This window comes from Oncorhynchus masou, chromosome 28 (genome assembly GCF_036934945.1).
Source record: "Oncorhynchus masou masou isolate Uvic2021 chromosome 28, UVic_Omas_1.1, whole genome shotgun sequence".
NCBI lineage: Eukaryota > Metazoa > Chordata > Actinopteri > Salmoniformes > Salmonidae > Oncorhynchus > Oncorhynchus masou.
The window spans coordinates 82,078,311-82,099,172 of record NC_088239.1 but is presented as its reverse complement, the minus strand read 5'-3'; the positions used below and the strand labels follow the sequence as shown (position 1 = coordinate 82,099,172).

Genomic DNA, 20,862 nt, shown 5'->3' with positions numbered 1-20,862 from the left:
GTTGTAGTTTAAGGTCCCCCTGTTTCTCCATTACCGTTCCTAACCATGTTGTAGTTTAAGGTCCCCCTGTTTCTCCATTACCGTTCCTAACCATGTTGTAGTTTAAGGTCCCCCTGTTTCTCCATTACCGTTCCTAACCATGTTGTAGTTTAAGGTCCCCCTGTTTCTCCATTACCGTTCCTAACCATGTTGTAGTTTAAGGTCCCCCTGTTTCTCCATTACCGTTCCTAACCATGTTGTAGTTTAAGGTCCCCCTGTTTCTCCAATACCGTTCTTAACCATGTTGTAGTTTAAGGTCCCCCTGTTTCTCCATTACCGTTCCTAACCATGTTGTAGTTTAAGGTCCCCCTGTTTCTCCAATACCGTTCTTAACCATGTTGTAGTTTAAGGTCCCCCTGTTTCTCCAATACCGTTCTTAACCATGTTGTAGTTTAAGGTCCCCCTGTTTCTCCAATACCGTTCTTAACCATGTTGTAGTTTAAGGTCCCCCTGTTTCTCCATTACCGTTCTTAACCATGTTGTAGTTTAAGGTCCCCCTGTTTCTCCAATACCGTTCTTAACCATGTTGTAGTTTAAGGTCCCCCTGTTTCTCCAATACCGTTCTTAACCATGTTGTAGTTTAAGTTCCCCCTGTTTCTCCAATACCGTTCCTAACCATGTTGTAGTTTAAGGTCCCCCTGTTTCTCCATTACCGTTCCTAACCATGTTGTAGTTTAAGGTCCCCCTGTTTCTCCATTACCGTTCTTAACCATGTTGTAGTTTAAGGTCCCCTTGTTTCTCCATTACCGTTCCTAACCATGTTGTAGTTTAAGGTCCCCCTGTTTCTCCATTACCGTTCCTAACCATGTAGTTTAAGGTCCCCCTGTTTCTCCATTACCGTTCCTAACCATGTTGTAGTTTAAGGTCCCCCTGTTTCTCCAATACCGTTCGTAACCATGTTGTAGTTTAAGGTCCCCCTGTTTCTCCAATACCGTTCGTAACCATGTTGTAGTTTAAGGTCCCCCTGTTTCTCCATTACCGTTCCTAACCATGTTGTAGTTTAAGGTCCCCCTGTTTCTCCAATACCGTTCCTAACCATGTTGTAGTTTAAGTTCCCCCTGTTTCTCCATTACACGGGGAAAAGAAAAAAGTGTCCAATTATGTCTTCAAGTTTGTCCTTCTCTCCTAGTTCCTGGCTACAAGCCAATCAGTGGAGATTATTTTTGCGTGGTACCTTTCCGTTTTTCCCTTCAGTTATTTTCTTGAGGCAAAAGTTTGTTTTATGGCTGTACAGTTATGTACGGAGTATCCCCTCATCCGCACCCCTCCCTCCCCCCCTCCATCCCTCCCTCCTCCATCCCTCCATCCCTCCATCCCTCCCTCCCTCCCTCCCCCCTTCGGTTCAGGGTTGACTTTCAGGAGGCAAAGTAAGAGCTCTGCATGGAGTAGAGACGGTCGATGGGGTTCCCCACCCGCACCTGCAGGGAGCCAATGTCGGACGCCGCCATGAAACAGTCGCTGAGGCTGGTGAGGGACGTGTCGCTGTCGATGTCGTGGAAAATGGAGTCATTTCCTGTTAGAGAAGAGAGACAGAAGCAAAGACAAACAGAGCTATGAGTGAGGCTATGTGAACTAGCTTCTCGAATAAATAAACACGGGGGAGGGAGATGTTTACACAAAAAAACTAAACTGATAAAGAACTCCCCCCCCCAAAAAAAAGAAAAAACACAGTTAATGTTTGTGGTTTGGCCGTGACAATAACTTTAAATCAGCTGGGATGAACATTCACTGTTAATGGGGACTGTGTGGGCTACAATATCTCTGATTGTACCTATTGCCACCTGAATCAAAGTGCTTCCAAAGCCTCAATAAAGACGGCACACAACAGAGAATAATGAGTGTTACGGGGACACTGTAGGAACACAACCAGAGACCGTGTGTTCTTTTCTTAGTTCATGGCACCAGTGTTTAATTGCAGCGACGAGGAGTCTTCTCTCCTGGGTGTTGCTGGTGCTTTGGATCTAAATGACACCGTTACATCAGGACAGAGACAGCTTGATGGCCCATACATTTTTAATCAGACACACACATTATTGGTTAGCCTTCGTAGCAATAAAACCAGTACGTGTGCGCGTGTGTGTGTGTGTGTGTGTGTGTGTGTGTGTGTGTGTGTGTGTGTGTGTGTGTGTGTGTGTGTGTGTGTGTGTGTGTGTGTGTGTATGGGCGGGGGTTGTAAGGACCAAGGGTTTGGTGAAGGATGACATAATTTGGGTGAGTGTTAGGAGAGGAGACAGTGGTGATGGTTTGGACAAAGCTGTAGCCTGAAGACCATCTGAAGACCATCTGAAGACCATCTGAAGACCATCTGAAGACCATCTGAAGACCATCTGAAGACCATCTGAAGACCATCTGAAGACCATCTGAAGACCATCTGAAGACCATCTGAAGACCATCGGCTCACAGAATACCGATTCACCAGACAGACAGGAATCTTGAGGACAATTGTACAATATGCTACACACATATGCAACTACCTGATGTCAGGGTTGGGGGGGTTCCCAGGACAACAGGGTATTCAGCCATGCCATGTTATTCTTATGAGGTGAGCCTACATGATTCATAATGTGACCAAGCTAATTAGACCACTGTGTGTGTGTGTGTGTGTGTGTGGGGGGGGGCTTGACTTGACTCTGTGCTGCTGTCCTCACCGTATGGGTTCATGTGGTCTCCGGGCATCTGTGGGGGGGTGAGTCCATGCTGGAAGGGGTCGGTGCCGTATCCGTTCTGCTCCATAGCCACTAGCTGCTGCTGCTGGGGGGGGCCCAGGGGGGTGTAGGAGCTCAGCAGGCCCTCCATCCGACCCGACATCACTTCTGGAGGGGACAGAGACATACAGGTGAACATCTCTTCTGGAGGGGACAGAGACATACAGGTGAATATCTCTTCTGGAGGGGACAGAGACATACAGGTGAATCTCTTCTGGAAGGGACAGAGACATACAGGTGAACATCTCTTCTGGAGGGGACAGAGACATTCAGGTGAATATATGTACGCAGTTTTCCGTTTGGATTGTTAGGTCCTCAGTTGTCACTAAATGTTCTTAGTCACAACTTCAGCACGTATCTAAGTCCCAGAGCTCATTTAGTTAACTACAGAGCTCATTTTAGTTAACTACACTGGGTGACTGAGGTGGTTATAAACCCTGGTTATTAGATTATTGGCATGGCAGCCCATTCGCAGACGCCGCTACTTGTACTTTCGGAGGTGCTGAGCACTTATTACTCAGTCTCTCATATCCTGTCCTCAACAAAGCACCACAGCGATGGGGAGCCGAGCTGATCACACTTGATAACCCCTGGCTTTGATATGATTCTAATCAACACTATCACCCAAATGACGTCAGTTTTGCAGCAATCTTTAAACATGCAGTCTCAAGTGTGAGACCGTGTGTTGGTGTCATCAGTTCGGCTCTCAACTGCTACGGTGATTTATTATCAATATCAAAGGTGAAGGAATAGAAAGTCCAGAAATCCAGAATAGAAACAACATGAGTACCGACTCAATATTAGGTCAAATATGGACTCAAAACACCTGGATGCTTCTTAACACTTAAGCGTCTACATTATTTAGCTTGTATTTGGGTGTTCGATACAATTTTTATCCTTAAGCGCAAATGCAAAAGTAGAATTATGTCTTATATACTGCGACACTATAGACATAGAATTAAGCAATAAGGCCCGAGGGGGAACTAAACAGGTTTATAATTAAGCAATAAGCCTCGAGGAGGAACTACCCGGTTTATAATTAAGCAATAAGGCCCGAGGAGGATCTACCCGGTTTATAATTAAGCAATAAGGCCCGAGGAGGAACTACCCGGTTTATAATTAAGCAATAAGGCCCGAGGAGGAACTACCCGGTTTATAATTAAGCAATAAGGCCCGAGGGGAACTACCCGGTTTATAATTAAGCAATAAGGCCCGAGGGGGAACTACCCGGTTTATAATTAAGCAATAAGGCCCGAGGAGGAACTACCCGGTTTATAATTAAGCAATAAGGCCCGAGGGGGAACTACCCGGTTTATAATTAAGCAATAAGGCCCGAGGGGGAACTACCCGGTTTATAATTAAGCAATAAGGCCCGAGGGGGAACTACCCGGTTTATAATTAAGCAATAAGGCCAGAGGAGGAACTACCCGGTTTATAATTAAGCAATAAGGCCCGAGGAGGATCTACCAGGTTTATAATTAAGCAATAAGGCCAGTGAAGGAGGGTATTCTAGAACCAGTGAAGTTATAAGTTATTCTAGGAGTATTCTAGAACCAGTGAAGTCTCATCATAAGGTATTCTAGGAGTATTCTAGAACCAGTTAAGTCTCAATAAGGTCTCATCATATTCTAGGGGTATTCTAGAACCAGTGAAGTCTCATAATTAAGGTATTCTAGGAGTATTCTAGAACCAGTGAAGTCTCATAAGTTATTCTAGGAGTATTCTAGAACCAGTGAAGTCTCATCATAAGATATTCTAGGTTATTTATATTTAGAACCAGTGAAGTCTCATCATAAGTTATTCTAGGGATTCTAGAACCAGTGAAGTCTCATCATTATAGGAGTATAGAACCAGTGAAGTCTCATAAGTTATTCTAGGAGTATTCTAGAACCAGTGAAGTTTCATAAGTTATTCTAGGAGTTTTCTAGAAAGTGAAGTCTCATCATAAGATATTCTAGGAGTATTCTAGAACCAGTGAAGTCTCATAAGTTATTCTAGGAGTATTCTAGAACCAGTGAAGTCTCATCATAAGTTTATTAATATTCTAGAACCAGTGAAGTCTCATCATAAGATATTCTAGGAGTATTCTAGAACCAGTGAAGTCTCATAAGTTATTCTAGGAGTATTCTAGAACCAGTGAAGTCTCATCATAAGATATTCTAGGAGTATTCTAGAACCAGTGAAGTCTCATAAGTTATTCTAGGAGTATTCTAGAACCTGTGACGTCTCATAAGTTATTCTAGGAGTATTCTAGAACCAGTGAAGTCTCATCATAAGGTATTCTAGGAGTATTCTAGAACCAGTGAAGTCTCATAAGTTATTCTAGGAGTATTCTAGAACCAGTGAAGTCTCATAAGTTATTCTAGGAGTATTCTAGAACCAGTGAAGTCTCATCATAAGTTATTCTAGGAGTATTCTAGAACCAGTGAAGTCTCATCATAAGTTATTCTAGGAGTATTCTAGAACCAGTGAAGTCTCATAAGTTATTCTAGGAGTATTCTAGAACCAGTGAAGTCTCATCATAAGTTATTCTAGGAGTATTCTAGAACCAGTGAAGTCTCATCATAAGATATTCTAGGAGTATTCTAGAACCAGTGAAGTCTCATAAGTTATTCTAGGAGTATTCTAGAACCAGTGAAGTCTCATCATAAGGTATTCTAGGAGTATTCTAGAACCAGTGAAGTCTCATCATAAGGTATTCTAGGAGTATTCTAGAACCAGTGAAGTCTCATAAGTTATTCTAGGAGTATTCTAGAACCAGTGAAGTCTCATCATAAGGTATTCTAGGAGTATTCTAGAACCAGTGAAGTCTCATAAGTTATTCTAGGAGTATTCTAGAACCAGTGAAGTCTCATCATAAGGTATTCTAGGAGTATTCTAGAACCAGTGAAGTCTCATAAGTTATTCTAGGAGTATTCTAGAACCAGTGAAGTCTCATCATAAGTTATTCTAGGAGTATTCTAGAACCAGTGAAGTCTCATAAGTTATTCTAGGAGTATTCTAGAACCAGTGACGTCTCATCATAAGGTATTCTAGGAGTATTCTAGAACCAGTGAAGTCTCATAAGTTATTCTAGGAGTATTCTAGAACCAGTGAAGTCTCATAAGTTATTCTAGGAGTATTCTAGAACCAGTGAAGTCTCATCATAAGGTATTCTAGGAGTATTCTAGAACCAGTGAAGTCTCATCATACGGTATTCTAGGAGTATTCTAGAACCAGTGAAGTCTCATCATAAGGTATTCTAGGAGTATTCTAGAACCAGTGACGTCTCATCCTACGGTATTCTAGGAGTATTCTAGAACCAGTGAAGTCTCATAAGTTATTCTAGGAGTATTCTAGAACCAGTGAAGTCTCATCATAAGGTATTCTAGGAGTATTCTAGAACCAGTGAAGTCTCATAAGTTATTCTAGGAGTATTCTAGAACCAGTGAAGTCTCATAAGTTATTCTAGGGTTATTCTAGAACCAGTGAAGCCTCATCGTAATGCAGAAGACCTGCCCAGTTATTCCATCTCCTGTCCAAACCACACTCTCAACCAGTTCACCTCTTGGGCACACACACATATGCAACCACATGTTCACATGCACATGTTCACGTGCACACGTGCACACTAAACACACAGACACACAACACTCACAACTAGAGAAACCTACCTTGGCCTAGCCTTTGGGAGTTCTGCTGCTCGTGCTGTTGTTGCTGTCTCCGGGCTAGCTTCTTCATCTACAAATAAAACACGATGCTAGTTAATAACAGACACAAAAGCTTGACCAACATGTATAGACAATATGGTTCATACTTCAGTGAATCTTAGGCTCCATCCCAAATAGCACCCTTATTCCCTATATAGAGCCCTACTTTTGACCAAAGCTCTTTGGGCCGTATAGTGCAACTTATAGAGAATAGCTAATGCCACATGGGACCGTGAATAGAGTAGCATTAAGGTGCCCTAAAACCCTGATCATTGCAAGTTGACTGTTGAAATGTTTATTAAAAGTGATTGTATTTTCCATCCTGTTTCATTTGGGGAGCAGCTTTTTAGACATCGTTCAGGTAGATCTCACCTTGGCTCTTTGGTTCTGGAACCACACCTGGACAACACGGACACTGAGGCCTGTCTCTGCCGCCAGCGTCTCTCTAACCTGAGGGGAGAAGTCAAAACGGACACGTTTAATCAGCTGCCAGGAGCCGGCCGAGCAGCTGAGGGAGTAAGAGGTAAAAAGTATTTCAAATACATTATCCTTTTGATAAAGTCGATAAAAGGGGGTTGTATGTTAAGTGTCTGAATATAGTTGTTTAAATTCTTAATGACATTTTATTGAATATTTAATACATGAGTAGTAATATCTTAGTAGTATCTTCTAGAAGTGGTAGACACATTGTGATTTGGTAAGACACAACAATAGTAGTAGGAACGGCCTAAATTCGGATGGGCTCTAAAGTTCATGGCTGTCTAAGACACAGTATTAAATTCAGTCCAATTTCATCTATTCCTGACCAAGATTGTTGCCATTATTGGAACATACTAGAGCTACGCTGGTCTATGACATCATCTCCTCTTGTGAGTGATAGGATCCGCATCTGTTTCGTCAGACTGTAAGGTGGTTACCTTCCGGCAGGGTTTGGAGGACACCTCGAAAGATGCCTTGAAGGCTCTCCTCTGCTGTGTGGTCAGGATGGTGCGTGGCCGTTTAGGACGGCGAGGGTCTTTCCCGTCGTCACTGCCCTTCCCCTGGCTCCCAGAGCCCTTCTCAGGCTTCCCGTCCAGCTCCTCAGCTTCACTCTTCTCTGCAAAAGGAAATACAACCCAAAAAGCATTGTCATTGAAACATTGTTGAACAGGTTTTCTAAACGCAACACAAATGACGACTAACCCTTGACGACTACATCCAGCAGCAGGATTTTTATTTAAATTAAATGTGCAGAGGATACCGTTATATAACCGTGAAGGGCAATAATCAATATCGATATACACTGCATTGATAGGCATGGGAGAGCTTGTCTGCAGTTCTTTGGTGATTTAACAGCATCGGTGGGTCCCCCGCGGGACGGTTGAGCTAACGTGTGCTAATGCGATTAGCAAGAGGTTGTAAGTAACTAGAACATTTCCCAGTACATAGACATATCTGATATTGGCCGAAAGCTTAAATTCTTGTTAATCTAACTGCACTGTCCGATTTACAGTAGCTATTACAGTGAAATAATACTGTGTTATTGTTTGAGGAGAGTGCACAGTTATGAACTTGAAAAGTTATTAATAAACCAATTAGGCACCTTTGGGCAGTCTTAATACAACATTTTGAACAGAAATGCAATGGTTCATTGGATCAGTCTAACACTTTGCACATACACTGCTGACATCTAGTGGCCTAAATCTAAATTGCGCTTGTGCTGGAATAATACATTATGGCCTTTCTCTTGCATTTCAAAGATGATGGTACAAAAAAAACAACGCATGGTTTCTTCTTTGTATTATCTTTTACTTTTAATGTGTTAAATTCTCCTACATTCATTTCAAATAGGGGGAAGGGGCGGATCCTTTCAGAGGTTTTAAGTCTTGCCTTCTTTTTTAAAATGTTTTTAGTTTTTTAATTTTTTACCCCTTTTTCTCCCCAATTTCGTGGTATCCAATTGTTTTAGTAGCTACTATCTTGTCTCATTGCTACAACTCCCGCTACAACTCCCGCTACAATTCCCGCACCAATGTGTCGTTGACAGAACTGAAACAGCATCGCTGTTTCTTTGACCTTTCTCCACTGTTTCTTTGACCTTTCTCCACTTTGACCTTTCTCCACTGTTTCTTTGACCTTTCTCCACTTTGACCTTTCTCCACTGTTTCTTTGACCTTTCTCCACTTTGACCTTTCTCCACTGTTTCAGATGACCTGTATCCACACTAGAGTACATCATGGAAGATCATTGTCACATCTATTCAATGGATCCCGCCTTCATTATTTCCAGGACTTTCTTACTGTTATTAGTTATCTTTCAAACTTCTTCCATTTAGCCAAATGTTTGACTCCGATCATGTATTTAATATCAATGATCTTTTAAAAAATGGTTGATTAATCACACATTCATAATACGTGAAATGAAGCTCCCTGTCTGTGTCCCAAAAGGCTCCTCATTTCCTATATAGTGCACTACTATTGGCCTGGTACAGTTCCCATACAGTAGTTGAAGTCCTGGGATTGATATCATCATCACTGTATTAAAATCAGAAAAGATAGTTTGTAAGGATACTGTGCAGAAAATGTGTGGTGGTTTCTAAAGAATAAAGTGCTACTAACCATACTGCATCATTATTTGGAAAAGGAAGAACCAGAGGAACAGATAGGAGAAGCCCGCACATCTGTGGAACAGGGCACAGCGCCACTGAAGAAACTTAAGGAGAGTTGTACTTTTTACCTGAATCTGAGGCATCAGGGCTCATGGAGCTGAGCAGTTCCTTCTCCCTCTCGTAGTCGCTCTTGCAGAGCAGCTGGCCCTCCTTGAGGACAAACTCGTCTCCTTTGCACAGCTGCCTGTCGCACACGCAGCAGCAGAAACAGCCCAGGTGGTACACACACTCCAGGGCACGCATCACAAACTCAGTAGGAGCTATATTCTCCAGGCAACCACTGCACTTGGTGGCAAACAGCCTGGGGAGACAAGAGTAGGGGAAAGCATAGGTGGTGAGACCAGAGTTGGAACAGATTGTTGGAGTCGTCTTGAATTATTTGTGACGACCAATGGTTGTAACAACTGCAGATATATTTTGTTCTTAGCAGTACAGTTATTACTACTATTTACTGCATGTAGTATAATGTCAATCATAAATGTTAGATTTTATACTCCTGTAGGCTCTAAAATAACAATTTAACTGAATTTGAACTAAATCAGCCAAACAAACATTGGACTAGTGGCAAAAAAAAATACAAAATGTTTTGTTAATTCCCCATGTAACATTCTGTTTGCTATATGTGACAGAGTAGGACTGGGCTATGCTTGGCTAGCTGAGCAGGCTACCCACTGCGACCCCTTAGCCTTTTGACACCCGCACAACTGTAAAAGCACAGCCGAACGCCCCTCCCCGCGATGCTCCGCTTGAGCCCGACCGTGGGCATTAGCGGTTGGGAAAGGAGGAGGGCCTTCACGGGGGGGAGGGGTGAGGGGTGTTTAGGGGGAAGCAGGGTTAAATGTTTCGAGATGATACATCGCAACAAGGCCTGATGGGTAGGCAGCAGCATAGTACTAGGACTTTTCATCCATCCAACAAAAAAGTTCAACAGGGATAAAATGTTCCCATGTGCAAAACATTTGATCAGACAGTTATAAATAAAGCCTGAACTGTGGCACATTGGATCCCACTTCTGACACCAATTTGACAAATACAATATAAGGGTAAATGGTCCTCCTGTTTCCCATAGTCAATCCACCACCCGATAGCATGTCTGATACTACTAAATCTACATTTAATGTAATTACATTTTATTAATTTAGCTAGGACTCAGTAACAATTGCCAGAGTCCATACATCTACAGAACATTCTGTTACCAGCCACCTCTCCCACAGGCAGCTGCTGTTACCAGCCACTTCTCCCACAGGCAGCTGCTGTTCCATGCTGTCCCGAGTCCCAAACCAATTATCCTGCTTCATGAATATTACAGGCAGGTGCCCCAGCGAGGCCGGGTTGGGACAGAGCTGAGGGTGGATGCCCCATGGTGTGTGTGGATTACAACCGGCTCTGACGTCTGCCTCATGGCGACTCCTTCGTATGATAATGACCCGCAGAGACTTTGTTTAATAACGTGATCAGCATCTGTAATATCACAGCACCTCAGGGCTGATGAGTACACTAAGGGTTTGAGAGAGAGAGAGGGGGGAGGTTGGAAAGAAGGGCTGTGAGAGAGAAATAGAATAGAAGAGAGTGTAATAAAGACAGCTAGAAAACATTATTAAAATGCTTTCTTCCACAGTTCATACTAGGGCTTGGCAATACGGCCAAAATATCACACTATTTAAAACAAATTGGACGGTTTTTGATGTTTTTTAAAAGTTATACATTTGCTTTTTGAGTTATGCGTGACCCCTAGGTTGGCAACACATACATTATAAGTGATGTCAAATGGGTCTTTCTCCATTCTGATTGGTTTATACCGATCAATTCAATATTTCTGCATTTCTTGCACTCAATGGAGAGAATTTCCACACTGCCACGTAGGGCTGCACAATATGGGCAAACAATCCAGGCCTTATTTTTTATTTTTAACCAAATGTTGAAATTGTGTTTTAGAGCAAAACACTTGGGTGAACTGTTGGAATCATGGAAATAGAATAATTATTCTAATTCAAAAGTTAGAATATATTAGTGGGCACTTTGAATACAGTGTTGTTTGACATGACAACGAATGAAAATGCCAGGGAGGAGTTATTGTGACAGGGTAGGGGCCAAAGTGTTGACAAGTGTTTCCTAGGGGACACTATATTTTTTGGCTACATTGAATGTTTTCCCTTAAGTTACTTCATAGCTAACATGTTCTTGCTTCACGTATTCCTCTTCGATTTAGAAGATACTGTAGCACAAACAAAATGCTGATTAAGGTCTACACCATCACTGGTATTATCAGGCTATATAGCTAATTACGTTTGTTCTGACTCAGTACATTTATTAGCTAGCTAGCGATTAGCATTAGTGGCTAACAATTAGCAGCTAACAAGATTTAGGCCCAACTTGCTAAGAAAAGACAAGCTAGCTGTTTGCAGATGTAAGAAACACAAACTGATAGTGTAATTATAGAACACCAGTTGATTTATATTAAGAAGCTAAGTGAAAACTGCATCGTTATCAACATTGTTGCATGTGCTGTATTGACCATGCAGACTGAACGCAAGTGTCTCGTCGTCGAGGAACAACAAATGCGCTCCTTGAGTGTCAGGGGGCGTGGCTAGTTCTGTGTTGAAAGCAGCATGGAGAGAGAGCTGAGAGAGATGACTCAAGTAGGGAAGTAAAAACTATAAAAATGGTCGTTACACACAGCATATCACATTTAATCAACCAAAACATTCAAATAGCATTAAAGGGTGAAGTAAAAGCCCAAACTGGTCTGTGCATCAATACTGGTATATCGTTAAATACAGTATACCGCCAAGCCCTAGTTCATTCTCATAGTTTACAAACTTTCCCTTGACAAAGGATTTAGGACGGGGCTATATGCATGCTGTCACAATCAGGCCGAAGACATATCAGAATCCCAGTCAGCCAAATCAAATGGAATTAAAAGGTGAAAGGTTAAAACGGAGACTTCCATACAACTTAGGGAAGTGCTACAACTCCCCATCCGGATGGAATTAGTCTGCTGTCTATTCTCTCCCTCTTCTTCTCTTGCCCTTTTACCAAACTGGCTAATCTTGTAGGACATTATTTTCCCACTTCCTCTCTCTGTCACCTTGCATTATTGCGGGGCCTGTAATTCCTATTTTGTCCCTTGAGGAATCTTTCTGTCCGGCATTGTCCTGGAGTTTAATCCAGACTTTTCCCCCAGCGTTGGGGCCTCCTGAGCTCCATTTTCAACGAGGTCGGTTCGGAATATCCGATGCGTGACGCTCCCACTATGGCAACCGACCCACCCCACCCTCTTCAGGAGGGGAGCGAGCGAGGGGGCCGAGAGGAGAAAGAAGTTCACTGAAGCTGGTAGGAGAAGTAAAGCCTTCTCTGAAGAACTGAAGAAGGGGGAATTAACAGTGAACGCTGGACTGGGGTAAAGGGATGTGTGTGTGTGTGTGTGTGTGTGTGTGTGTGTGTGTGTGTGTGTGTACAGATTGGGGGTTAAATCCACCTCTTCTCTGTGCATGGCCCCCTCACTCAGACTCCGGCTGCTAGTCACAATCAAACAGGGTCGGCTCTCCAAAACAGAGCCCTTTGAATGACACAAGCACTGCACTGTGGGGGAAGCTAATCCTACTTTAATACCTTTCCAAGTTTGGCCTCTGAAGGAATCGCGTCTTTGAGGGGGAGGGTGAGCCTGCCTGGTCTGTATGAGCAAGGAGGGGGCTCGGGCTTGACGTAAAAGGGAAGTTGGTTGCATCTCCCTCACACAGAGCTGGTCTAATGACTCTGCAGAGGTTCCTACATTAACACAGAGCTGGTCTAATGACTCTGCAGAGGTTCCTACATTAACACAGAGCTGGTCTAATGACTCTGCAGAGGTTCCTACATTAACACAGAGCTGGTCTAATGACTCTGCAGAGGTTCCTACATTAACACAGAGCTGGTCTAATGACTCTGCAGAGGTTCCTACATTAACACAGAGCTGGTCTAATGACTCTGCAGAGGTTCCTACATTAACACAGAGCTGGTCTAATGACTCTGCAGAGGTTCCTACATTAACCCAGAGCTGGTCTAATGACTCTGCAGAGGTTCCTACATTAACCCAGAGCTGGTCTAATGACTCTGCAGAAGTTATTTCAGAATATTGGGGACAGTTAGCTTGCTAAACTCACTGAGCCTGCTTTCTGGAACAGCCCCCTGTATCGATTAACAAAATGTAGTAAAAAGGGACACAATCACCCTTCTGAATCACTGGAACTGGCTCACAATATGACAAAAGATCTTCCTCATCTTTCAAATGAACAGAAACTGAACAGAAACTTAAATGAAATTAACAGAAACTTCATCACACCGTGATGAAGGTGACTAAAGTACTGACCAGGACACACCGTGATGAAGGTGACTAAAGTACTGACCAGGACACACCGTGATGAAGGTGACTAAAGTACTGACCAGGACACACCGTGATGAAGGTGACTAAAGTACTGACCAGGACACACCGTGATGAAGGTGACTAAAGTACTGACCAGGACATACAAGTCAACATAAGTCTTTGTTTGTTGTACATCTGATGTCTGTGTGTTTGTTTGTGTCCAGGATTGATATAGATCCTTATCCATCCTCCAACCCACACACCAGCCCACACACCAACCCACACACCAACCCACACACCAACCCACACACCAGCCCACACACCAGCCCACACACCAGCCCACACACCAGCCCACACACCACACACCAGCCCCACACACACCCACACACCAGCCCACACACCAACCCACACACCAGCCCACACACCAGCCCACACACCAGCCCACACACCAGCCCACACACCAGCCCACACACCAACCCACACACCAGCCCACACACCAACCCACACACCAACCCACACACCAGCCCACACACCAACCCACACACCAGCCCACACACCAACCCACACACCAGCCCACACACCAGCCCACACCACCCACACAACCCACACACCAACCCACACACCAGCCCACACACCAACCCACACACCAACCCACACACCAGCCCACACACCAACCCACACACCAACCCACACACCAGCCCACACACCAGCCCACACACCAACCCACACACCAGCCCACACACCAACCCACACACCAACCCACACACCAGCCCACACACCAACCCACACACCAACCCACACACCAGCCCACACACCAGCCCACACACCAACCCACACACCAGCCCACACACCAACCCACACACCAACCCACACGATTTCACTGATATTAAATCCCAATCGCTTATTTCTGAAGCAAGTTGAGTGCCATAACTAGGCTTCATTTTGATGAAGTTAGAGGCATAACGTTGTTGTGTTTGCTCCGGTAACACACACACACACCCACCCACTCGATATTTGGCTTGAGAATTCGTCTCTGTGGCCTCCCACCACCAGGGTTGCCCCAACGTCCCAGCAACATCAATATTGACACAGGACGCTACCCAGCTATTTCTCTCTCTGCACGAGGAGTCTGGCTGTCTCTCTCTGCACGAGGAGTCTGGCTGTCTCTCGTCAGTCTCTGTTTGGGAATGGAGAGTTATTCCCCAAGGATATTTGACAACAGACTCCCCACTGAGATCATTTCTCTCTCTCTCTCTAAGACCTTAGGAATTAAATAGTCATGATATGTACATGCTGTATATCATGGGTCAAATTTTCTCATCAAGTAAAGATCTAAAGATGTAACGTAATGCATAACCAATATATATTATTATTATATATATATATTATTATATATTATACAGTGGGGCAAAAAAGTATCTAGTCAGCCACCAATTGTGAAAGTTCTCCCACTTAAAAAGATGAGAGAGACCTGTAATTTTCATCATAGGTACACTTCAACTATGACAGACAAAATGAGAAATAGAAATCCTGAAAATCACATTGTAGAATCTTTAATGAATTTATTTGCAAAATATGGTGGAAAATAAACTTTTGTTATTGACAAAATAATTATCTCAATACTTTGTTATATACCCTTTGTTGGCAATGACAGAGGTCAAACGTTTTCTGTAAGTCTTCACACACTTTCCTTTACACGGATCAGTCGTCCTGGTCCCTTTGCAGACAAACAGCCCCAAAGCATGATGTTTTCACCCCCATGCTTCACAGTAGGTATGGTGTTCTTTGGATGCAACTCAGCATTCTTTGTCCTCCAAACACGACAATTGAGTTTTTACCAAAAAGTTATATTTTGGTTTCATCTGACCATATGACATTCTCCCAATCTTCTTCTGGATCATCCAAATGCTCTCTAGCAAACTTCAGATGGGCCTGGACATGTATTGGCTTAAACAGGGGGACACATCTGGTACTGCAGGCGGCGTAGTGTGTTACTGATGGTAGGCTTTGTTACTTTGGTCCCAGCTCTCTGCAGGTCATTCACTAGGTCCCCTCGTGTGGTTCTGGGATTTTTGCTCACCGTTCTTGTGATCATTTTGACCCCACGGGGTGAGATCTTGCGTGGAGCCCCAGATCGAGGGAGATTATCAGTGGTCTTGTATGTCTTCCATTTCCTAATAATTGCTCCCACAGTTGATTTCTTCAAACCAAGCTGCTTACCTATTGCAGATTCAGTCTTCCCAGCCTGGTGCAGGTCTACAATTTTGTTTCTGGTGTCCTTTGACAGCTCTTTGGTCTTGGCTATAGTGGAGTTTGGAGTGTGACTGTTTGAGGTTGTGGACAGGTGTCTTTTATACTGATAACAAGTTCAAACAGGTGCCATTAATACAGGTAACGAGTGGAGGACAGAGGAGCCTCTTAAAGAAGAAGTTACAGGTCTGTGAATACTTATTTTCCACCATAATTTGCAAATAAATTCATTAAAAATGTGATTTTCTGGATTTTTTTCCCTCATTTTGTCTGTCATAGTTGAAGTGTACCTATGATGAAAATTACAGGCCTCTCTCATCTTTTTAAGTGGGAGAACTTGCACAATTGGTGGCTGACTAAATACTTTTTTGCCCCACTGTATATATATTTTTATTATTATCGTATATTAAATATATATTATTATTGCATATTAAATATATATTATTAGTATACATTATTATTATATATTATATATTGTTTTATTATATATTATATATATATATATATTATATTTTATATATTTTTTAATTATTATTATTATTGTATATTAAATATATATTATTATTTTATATATTTTTATTATATATTAAAGATATTTTATTATTATTATTATATATTAAATATATATTATTATTATTATATAGTATATAGATATTTTATTATTGTTATTATATATTACATATATATTATTATATATCATATAGATATTTGTATTATTATTTGTATATTTGAAATATATATTATTAAGATAGTGTCAGACTAGCTATGATGGGTCCTCATGCAGGTTATGGGTGACTGTACAAGGTCCTAAGGTGACTGTACGGTAGACAGCTATAGAATGTTATGGCTGGTGATGTAGTATCTGTGAATGCTCCATATGTGAAGACATGTCCAGTTGATTACTGAGATCTCTCTGATTCACCCGTAGGTGACAAATGAGTCTTACCTCAGAGAAGAGAAGAGAGAGAGAGAAAACCAAGTCTGCGTCCCAAAATGGCACCCTACAGCCTCTACTTTCACCCAGGGCCCATGGAGCTCTGGTCCAATAGGATGCCATTTGGGATGCAACCAGTGAGAGGTCAGTGAACCATTATATTGACAAGCCAAAATATGAGAGAAAGTCAGCAGACAGTAGCGACACTCTGTTACGGCCCATCTAGGTTAGAGGGACACCTTTCTAGTGGTCTGGCTGACGCTAAAACATACTTGATAAGCTGTCCGTGATGAGTGAGTGATTTTACGTGCAATTATTATTCTCAAACATTTTGTACCCCTTCCTCCACTCTTTTAAATGTCTCTTTGATGCTATAATGAACTCAGAGGCCTGCTCCCAGGGGGGGGGGCAGCAGCAGACTCTGAGACTTGCTCCTAGGGTGCAACAGCAGATTTGGGGGGGACCTTTTCCAACCGCTCCCTCCACATCCACCTAATGAGTGAACACGTGTGCACTACAAAGTGGCCAAGGGTGTTATTAAATGCTGCAGTGAGATTTAAATGGGCTTTTCTTTTAGATCTGGGATATTACTGGACCAAGATGTCTCTTCATGGAAAATGCTGCATTGCGGTCGTCCGTATGGACGGCTTTGACAAACACAAGACAGGCAACAGATTTTTCCACTGCTGTCAAACAGCAGCGCCCTTATCAAAGGATCCGCCAGATAAGCCACATCCCAATCTAGTCCTCTCATGTCCTCTCATGTCCTCTCATGTCCTCTCATGTCCTCTCATGTCCTCTAATGTCCTCTAATGTCCTCTCATGTCCTCTCATGTCCTCTCATGTCCTCTCATGTCCTCTCATGTCCTCTCATGTCCTCTCATGTCCTCTCATGTCCTCTCATGTCCTCTCATGTCCTCTCATGTCCTCTCATGTCCTCTCATGTCCTCTCATGTCCTCTCATGTCCTCTCATGTCCTCTCATGTCCTCTAATGTCCTCTCATGTGTGTATATGAGACAACACAGTCTACTGGGAATGTCCAAACCCAGGCTACATAGACTTAACGGTTGTCTTGTAAACTTCTGCAGTTGATAAAGATGAAAAGTTGGAACTCTGTGACCCAAAGAGCATTTGGCCTCTGAATAGAAGGACTGGTTTGATCTTCAAGAACACCTTGAGTGGATCTCAATGCTTCTGTTTGAATGTTCCTCCTGGACGAATCTCAATGTTCGTGTTTTAATGTTCCTCCTGGACGAATCTCAATGCTCCTGTTGGAATGTTCCTCCTGGACGAATCTCAATGTTCGTGTTTGAATGTTCCTCCTGGACGAATCTCAATGCTCCTGTTGGAATGTTCCTCCTGGACGAATCTCAATGTTCGTGTTGGAATGTTCCTCCTGGACGAATCTCGATGCTCCTGTTGGAATGTTCCTCCTGGACGAATCTCAATGCTTCTGTTGGAATGTTCCTCCTGGACGAATCTCAATGTTCGTGTTGGAATGTTCCTCCTGGACGAATCTCAATGTTCGTGTTTGAATGTTCCTCCTGGACGAATCTCAATGCTCCTGTTGGAATGTTCCTCCTGGACGAATCTCAATGTTCGTGTTTGAATGTTCCTCCTGGACGAATCTCAATGTTCTTGTTTGAATGTTCCTCCTGGACGAATCTCAATGCTCCTGTTGGAATGTTCCTCCTGGACGAATCTCAATGTTCTTGTTTGAATGTTCCTCCTGGACGAATCTCAATGTTCGTGTTGGAATGTTCCTCCTGGACGAATCTCAATGTTCTTGTTTGAATGTTCCTCCTGGACGAATCTCAATGCTTCTGTTTGACAATGTTCTCTTTCTCAGTGAGGTTTTCAGACATTTGGCAAAACAGATGAAGAAGAAATTACAAACTGCTACTATAGAGTTAAGAGCACCCTTAGCATCCTAACAAGGTCAAGCACCTAGCTATAAAAAACTCTATAGAGTTACAATTCAGCATCAGTTTACAATCCACTCTTAATTACAAATTCAGAAGTTAAGAGCATCTTAGCATCAGTAATAGGTCAGCATTAATTAAAACTGCAGTACTATAGAGTTAAGAGCACCGTAACTTAGCATCAGTATCATAGGTCAGCACCTAGCTATAATTACAAACTGCAGTACTATAGAGTTAAGAGCACCGTAACTTAGCATCAGTATCATAGGTCAGCACCTAGCTATAATTACAAACTGCAGTACTATAGAGTTAAGAGCACCGTAACTTAGCATCAGTATCACAGGTCAGCACCTAGCTATAATTACAAACTGCAGTACTATAGAGTTAAGAGCACTTAGCAACATAGGTCAGCACCTAGCTATAATTACAAATCAGTACTATAGTTCGTAACTTAGCATCAGTATCAGCACCTAGCTATAATTACAAACTGCAGTACTATAGAGTTAAGAGCACCGTAACTTAGCATCAGTATCATAGGTCAGCACCTAGCTATAATTACAAACTGCAGTACTATAGAGTTAAGAGCACCGTAACTTAGCATCAGTATCACAGGTCAGCACCTAGCTATAATTACAAACTGCAGTACTATAGAGTTAAGAGCACCGTAACTTAGCATCAGTATCACAGGTCAGCACCTAGCTATAATTACAAACTGCAGTACTATAGAGTTAAGAGCACCGTAACTTAGCATCAGTATCATAGGTCAGCACCTAGCTATAATTACAAACTGCAGGGACAAATTAACCAAATCAGAAAGATGCTTTCACTTCCGTCCCGGGGACGGCTGGAGCGAGCGATTAAATCACCTTCTACTTCTCTGTGCATGTTAATGGCCTTTACATTCAGCTCCTTTGTTTTTAATTAAGCTCCCAGCAGGTATGGGAGGAAGAGAAGGAGAGAGGGGGAGAGAGGGAGGGAGAGAGGGAGGAAGAGAGGGGGAGAGAGGGAGGGAGAGAAGGGAGAGGGGGAGAGGGAGGGAGAGAGAGGGAGAGAGAAGGAGAGAGAGGGAGGGAGAGAGAGAGGGGGAGAGCGAGAGAGAGGGAGGGAGAGAAGGAGAGAGAGGGGGAGGAAGAGGAGAGAGAGGGAGAGCGAGAGAGAGGGAGGGAGAGAGAGCGAGGGAGAGGGAGGGAGAGAGAGATGAGGGAGGAAGGACTAAGGAGGGAGGGGGAGAGGGAGGGAGAGCAAGGGAGAGCGAGAGAGAGGGAGGGAAGCGAAAAGAGCGAGAGAGAGATGGAGGGAGAGTGAGAGAGGGGGGAGGATGGGGAGGGAGAGTGAGAGGGGAGGGAGAGAGAGGGAGGGAGAGCGAGAAAGAGCGAGAGAGAGAGGGAGGGATGAGAGAGAGGGGGAGAGAGGGAGGGACCAGAGAGAGAGGGAGGGAGAGTGAGAGGGAGAGAGAGGGAGGGAGAGGCCACAGAGCGGGAAGCGAGGGAGGCGAGGGGAGAGCCAGGAGAGAGGGAGAGAGAGGGAGAGAGAGAGTGAGAGAGAGAGAGAGGGAGAGCGAGAGAGAGGAGAGAGAGAGAGAGAGAGAGAGAGAGAGAGAGGAGAGAGAGAGAGAGACAGACAGACACAGACAGAGAATAAAGGAGAGAGGGAGGGGTGTGATCCAGGTCTTCGTGTGCTCTAAGTATCATTAAAATTTGGCCATTCTAGTTCCGGCCTATGAGAATGTCCCAGGTACACTAATACAGGGAACTGCACCATACATACACATACAATTTCAACAAAATCCAAACTATAGTGTCTTACGTAAGCCTAAGGATGCAACATGTACCAGGGAAAGCATGCTGGACTCTGAACAGCACATAACCAAGCCACAGAGCCACCACCAGGCCACAGAGCCACCACCAGGCCACAGAGCCACCACAAAGCCACAGAGCCATCACCAGGCCACAGAGCCACCACCAAGCCACAGAGCCACCACCAGGCCACAGAGCCACCACCAGGCCACAGAGCCACCACCAGGCCACAGAGCCACCACCAAGCCACAGAGCCACCACCAGGCCACAGAGCCACCACCAGGCCACAGAGCCACCACCAGGCCACAGAGCCACCACCAGGCCACAGAGCCACCACCAGGCCACAGAGCCACCACCAGGCCACAGAGCCACCACCAGGCCACAGAGCCACCACCAGGCCACAGAGCCACCACCAGGCCACAGAGCCACCACCAGGCCACAGAGCCACCACCAGGCCACAGAGCCACCACAAAGCCACAGAGCCACCACAAAGCCACAGAGCCACCACAAAGCCACAGAGCCACCACCAGGCCACAG

The 20,862-nt window shown here is 43.9% G+C and overlaps 1 protein-coding gene across 1 annotated transcript in view; it reads right to left on the bottom strand.

Moving 5' to 3' along the window:
* Nucleotides 1–1,394: 1,394 nt before the first annotated feature.
* Nucleotides 1,395–20,862, bottom strand: part of LOC135518403 (LIM homeobox transcription factor 1-beta-like) — a 98,604-nt gene continuing 79,136 nt past the window's right edge. The window contains exons 3-8 of the mRNA XM_064943571.1: nt 9,149–9,381; nt 7,351–7,529; nt 6,806–6,883; nt 6,398–6,464; nt 2,688–2,852; nt 1,395–1,552 (exon numbers count right to left, since the gene is read on the bottom strand). Of these exons, the coding sequence (XP_064799643.1) occupies nt 1,395–1,552; nt 2,688–2,852; nt 6,398–6,464; nt 6,806–6,883; nt 7,351–7,529; nt 9,149–9,381 (880 nt within the window). The remainder of the gene's footprint in view (nt 1,553–2,687; nt 2,853–6,397; nt 6,465–6,805; nt 6,884–7,350; nt 7,530–9,148; nt 9,382–20,862) is intronic.